Source organism: Apodemus sylvaticus, chromosome 3 (assembly GCF_947179515.1).
Source record: "Apodemus sylvaticus chromosome 3, mApoSyl1.1, whole genome shotgun sequence".
Classification (NCBI taxonomy): Eukaryota; Metazoa; Chordata; class Mammalia; order Rodentia; family Muridae; genus Apodemus; species Apodemus sylvaticus.
The window spans coordinates 124,580,331-124,586,330 of NC_067474.1; the positions used below are offsets into that span (position 1 = coordinate 124,580,331).

General features: G+C 45.0%; 1 protein-coding gene across 4 annotated transcripts in view; it reads right to left on the minus strand.

Annotated features, from left to right (window-relative positions):
- The window catches only part of Osbpl9 (oxysterol binding protein like 9), a 140,758-nt gene extending 135,286 nt beyond the window's left edge, over positions 1-5,472 (minus strand). For all 4 annotated transcript variants that reach the window (XM_052176989.1, XM_052176988.1, XM_052176987.1 and 1 more), the window contains exon 1: positions 5,330-5,472. In XM_052176989.1, coding sequence (XP_052032949.1) covers positions 5,330-5,440 — 111 coding nt within the window. In that variant the 5' untranslated portion in view covers positions 5,441-5,472. The remainder of the gene's footprint in view (positions 1-5,329) is intronic.
- Between the last annotated feature and the right edge of the window lie 528 nt (positions 5,473-6,000).

The window sequence follows — 6,000 nt, forward strand, 5'->3', positions numbered from 1 at the left end:
CAAAAAGTAAGGCAGAAGGAACTGGAGAGATGGCTCAGCAGTTAAGAGCATTGGCTGCTCTTCCAAAGGACCTGAATTTAATTCCCAGCGCCCAAATGGAGGTTCAGATTTCAGTCCCAGGGAATCTGACTCCTTCTTCTGGCCTCCAGGGCACCAGGCACACACATGATACACAGACATACATACAGTCAAAACACCTATGCACATAGAATTTTAAAAATTAAATAAATAAATAAGGAGGAACTCAACAAGGAAGACACCATCAGTCCTCTGGCCTCCACATGTGTTCACAGTGGCACATACCCAGGCGGGCACATACATGTACCATAGAAACACAATAAAAAAACAGTGAAACAATTTTGTGCTATCACCCAGTAAGTCCAGCCCTAACCTATAACTCCAAATACCTGCTAGAATTCAATCTCCTACCACCTTTCAAATACATCTTTACATTATTATTGCTTAGAAATTTGTAAGCCTTCCTAATACATCTCATGCTCTGAAGCTTTCCTATTGCCTAAAATAGCCTTTTTTTCTTTTCTCAACCTTCGTCTCTTAAGCCTTGGTTCAAATGTCCTTCTGGTCTTTTCTGGGCAACACTTCTGCAGATTTCTATTTCTATTGCTGATCTTGTCACAATGATTTTGTGTATATGTGTGCACTTGTGTGTTGTGTGTGCACTATGTGTACATGTATTCACATGTTTGGGGACACGTCTGTGTTCATGTGTGTGGAGGCCCAAAGTCAACACTGGGTGTCTTCCTTGATCATTCTCTTGCTGAATCCAGAGCTCACTAATTCTTCCTACTCTAGCTAGCTAGCTTGCCCAGTGGATTCCCCATCTGACTCCAGGGTGCCAGAATTAGAGCAGCCATTATGCCTGATCAGGTTTTACATAAGATGTGGGGATCTGAATTCTGGTTGTGATTGTCCAGCAAGCACTTTATTCTCTAAGCTATGTCTTCAGCCACTTGTCATACTGCTTTATATCTGGGTGTCTGCTCTGCTAGATCAGAGGTTCTTCCATGAAGGAACCAACACTTGTACTCCCAAGCATATCCACTAACTGCACCATTACAAAGTCAGCCCTACAAAAATGTCTCCTGAGTGGACTAGCACTGGAATACATTGTAACTAATGATTATGATTAAGAGGCAGATTTAAGGCTATGTGGTGGTGGTGTATGCCTTTAATCCTAGCATTCTGGAGGCAGAGGTAGGTGGATCTCTGTGAATTCCAAGTTAGCCAGGGCCCAAAAATCACACACACACACACACACACACACAATTAGTCAGACCTGAAAAAGAGTCCCTGTAACAATACAGTAAGTGTTCCTTCAAAAGCAAAACATTGGGCTGGGGATGTATTAGTCTGTTTGCCTAGCACATACAAGGCTGAGGGTTCAACCACAAGTCTGGCAAAAAGACTATGAAACAAATGAAAAGAATAAAGTAAAAGATCATCCCAGGCTAGGGAGATGGCTCAGTTGGTCAAGGCACTTGCCACCAAGACTGACAGCCTGAGTTCTACCCCTGGGACCACATGGTGGAGGGAGAGAACTCACTTCCACACAAGTGTTGTGGCATAAAACCTGCCTGCAAAGAAACACAAAGACATGCACAAATAAAAAATTTAATTGTTCATTTAAAAAAAAATCATCCATCCATCTCCAGAGTTTGGTAAATTTTTGTTAAGTTCTAGGCTGAAAAAAGGCTTAGCTGAACCTATTTCAGTTCAATCTCGGTGACTCTCCCTGGGCTCAGGTCTGAGATTTCACACTGATTCTCAGTAGAGGATGACGCTAAAGCAAGGGCAATCTAGTTTAATAATTTAGAATGTTCTGGAACAACCTGGAAGGAATCAACAACCACAGAGCCAGACTACATCTCAAGTAATTTTGGAAACAAGGAACAAAGTGATTATTTGCTACCCTGATTAAATGTGGCACAACTGGCAAGTACGTCCTGGGTTGGTGTGGCCATGTCAGCTCATGGCCTTTCCGCCTATGTCTGTTGCCTGCCCTTGGCCTTCGCACACTACCCCAGCTTCCAACACTGGCCTTGAAACAGCCACTTGGCACAACCCTGCGCCCTGTGGGAAACTAAACCAGGCTCAGGGCTCTGCAGCCAGCTCAGTGCTTGCAAGCGTAGGTGCCTGGAGGGTTATACACTAGCACTGCCAGTACAAACCTCCTTGACTTAGAGGGAATCAAGGAGCAAGGGCTGTATGCCCTGAAACTCTATGTTGAGACTGACTTAGAAAAGCTCTCGGTAAATTCACGTTTTATGAAGAACCAAGTGTCGATGTCATGGAGGACGAATTGATTTGAAGTTCCTGATACAGATGCAGAGAAGTTCTTGTGTCCACAAGAAATGCAGACTCCATTACAGATAAGAAATTTAAACATGGATAAAGGGTCAGAGCCTGGGCTGGAGAGATGGCTCAGTGGTTAAGAGCACTGACTGCTCTTCTGAAGGTCCTGAGTTCAAATCCCAGTAACCACATGGTGGCTCACAACCATCTGTAACAAGATCTGACACCCTCTTCTGGTGTGTCTAAAAGACAGCTACAGTGTACTTACATATAATAAATAAATAAATCTTAAAAAAAAAACATATATTTAAAAAAAAAAAGGGTCAGAGCCTTCTTCCTTGTGGAGAAGACAAGAGAAACTAGGAACACTCAGTGGCACCATGACTGACTAACAGCAGCTCTGCTGGGTTTGTATGTAAATTGTCTGAGTGTTTTATCCTTTGAAAATTAAATGCATTAGAAAAAAATCGGCACAACCAGTTCAGATATTCTTACTAGATGGTGTGGCTGTAAAAATTAGCCACATGCAAATCATTAATATAGACAGACCCATCAGAACACTAATGCACTCAATCTGTGACAGAACTCACTGCCTACATTCGATCCGACTCCTACTCTCTCCTTGTGATTATCATTCTAGCTTTACAAGATAGCACAATCCCCTGTAAGTAAACAACAAGAGAAATGTTTTAAAACAGCCATCATGGAGAAAAACGATCCATCCTCCTCTAACAAGGATACTGTTTTATAGAATCTAATCTTGGAAGGTAGATATTAAGGAAGAAAAAAGAAGTCTATGAAAAACTTCTATTTAGTCAGAAGGACAAGGAGTCCGAACACACTACAAGGACAAGGAGACAGACAGAAAAGATTTTTAAAAAGAAAAAAAAAACAGGAAAGAAAGAAAACAAGGAAAAGAGACATTTTATCTGGGCTAAGAGCTCCCTAGAATCTTAACTTGGGACCTCTTTAGGATGGCCCTAGATTCAGACCACACAAATTTGGGATTTGAAGAGTAACTTAATGCTATAGTGCTACTATTTGAAATAACTCCATCATGAATATGCTGGCTAGGCTCCACGAGATTTGCTGATTATCACATTTAGTGAAACTTGATATTTTTCTTTATTTATCTTAGTCATGGTATTTCACAATTCTTCAGTTTTTCAGGATAAAATGTGTAGTTGCTCCTGTTCCATCTGACATAATCTTAATATGATGTGTGGTGTGTGTGTGTGTGTGTATGTTTTGAGACAAGGTCTCATTAGGCACCCTAGGCACCCTAATCTGGCTTGGTGATAAAATTAAGAGGCTACATATATGGGCCACTGTATTCAGCTTTGAACAATATGTTTGTGTCTCATTAAAAGTTGATCCTTTAAAAATTATGTAGAAGAGAGGCTAGGAATGTGGGTCATTGGGAAAGTGCTGACCTAGCATGTGTGAGGCCCTGGGCTCCATCAAAATAATAATAATAATAACAACAACAACAACAATAACAAAGACACAGAGAACAGAAGTTCATATCCAAAGAATAATAAAGGTGATCAACTCTTGTACTCTTGCAGACCCACCTAACAGCATGTACTTTTCTCCTTCCTGTAGTAAAAGAGAAATTTAATGGGAATCCTGACTCCACCACTTACAGCTGCCTATGCGATCTTGAGCTAATTACTTAAAAGCCTGGAGCCTCAGATTCCAAAACTGTAAAATGGGAACATTAAATGGGGATAATGAATACCTTACCTTGCAAATTTATTAAGAGGAAATGCATTAAGGTGCCCACTAGACTACACTAAAAGCTCTTGAGAACAGAGACAGCATCTACACAGCTGTCGATTCTTGCAGGAATAGAGACCCCGCTGAACAGGAACTCAATGTTTTTTTTTTTGTTGTTTTTGTTTTTGTTTTTTTTTTTTGGTTTTTTTCGAGACAGGGTTTCTCTGTGTAGCCCTGGCTGTCCTGGAACTCACTCCAGGCTGACCTCGAACTCAGAAATCCGCCTGCCTCTGCCTCCCAAGGGCTGGGATCAAAGGCAAGCCATCACCGACCAGCCAAAGATATTTTTTAAATGAATGAATAACTATGTAACCCTACTTTGCACAACACTAACTCTTCTCTCATAGCCTTATTTCTCCCTTTTTCTTCTATCATTTTCTAAAGCCTTCAAGACATTCTATATTCTGTCCTGAGTGCTTTTCTTCTTCTCACGGACTATTATTAACAATAGCTCAAAGAAAGTAGCCCCGTTAGTAATTTCTCCAACACCGCCCACCTTCCCTCTCCAATGCGAAGGGGGTGGAAGAGGCAATCAGAACATAGGCTCCACAGCACTTCATCTACCTACCCTGGGGCACCAACTCGCGCCAACAACAGTGAAATCGGTTCTCCCCAGAACACAACTTTCAGGGCAACCGCACCATTTCTTTCTACATCTCCGTAACCAGAAGACTCGCGCAGAGGGAATCCTCTGTTCTCAAAAGTTGCGGAGTCCGTTACACCCGCGCCCCGCTTGAAAGAGGGGTACATCCCCAGAGTAGGACAGCCTAGCTGGACAGACTGGCGGGATTTCAGAGCCCATAGTGTTGACGAGGGTCACCTTTGGACCTGGCCAGGTTCCTCTGACCACTGCTCGGAGAAGGCAGCGCTCTTCAAGCCCTGGAGGGACGCTAAGGGGTGCGGCCAGTGCCCGGGCTGGGGACAGCAGAGACGCACTGTGTGGACTGCCCGGCTGACCTGCCACACCGGGACTACGCCCACCCGTACCTCGCCTCGGCGCAGACCCTACCTAGTCCCAGAACCACTCCCTGAGGCACCCGGCTCGCCCCCGGCCCATTAATCAGCCAGCCCGCGCTGCTCACTGGCTGGGTCCGCATCTCCCTCCTGGTCATTGGCTAACCGCACGCAAAGCCCTCCTCCACAAGGGAACCTCGCGTACGGCGGTCTCCACAGCTGAGCACCCCCGCCCCGGCTCCCCGTAGCTCGCCGACCCGGCAGCGCGGCATCAGCCACTCACCGTGTAGTAGGAGAGCAGCCCTGCATTGTAGTCCAGCACGAACCAACGATACTGCCATCCCTTCATCACGTTAGTCCATTTGCTCAGCGGCCCTTCCACGATGGACGCCATCTTGGGAGCCGCCAATGACAACAAACGGCCTGACGTCAGTCGCCTATATGGCATTCGGCATGCAGGGGGCGGGGCCTCCGAGAGCTAAGGCGGGACCAGGGAGTGAGTGGGCGGGGCCAGGTGCGGCTTCTCAGGGCAACCGGTGGACCCACGCCCCTAGCAATCCCAGTCGAGCATTCTTTGTTTCTTTCTCTCTTTGCCTATTATACAGGACGGGCTGTTATGGAGGCAGAAAACGGAGAAAGCGAGCGTGAATATTAAGAGTATTTATCCAAGTCATGCGTGATGGTGGATACCTGTAATCCCAGCACTTGGGAGAGCAGAGAATCAGTAGTTCAAAGCCAGACTCAGCTAAGTGAGACTGTCGAAAAGGAGAGAGGGAGAAAAGAGGAATGGGGGAGGGAGAGGGAGAGAGAGAGACTGAGAGAACAAAAGAGAAAAACATCTTCAAGAGGATCTGAAGGGTAGAGACACTCACAACTGTCTGTAACTCCAGGGCATCAGAACTGATGGTACCTGCACTTCTGAGCAAATATCCTCCCACTTAGACATACTCACTA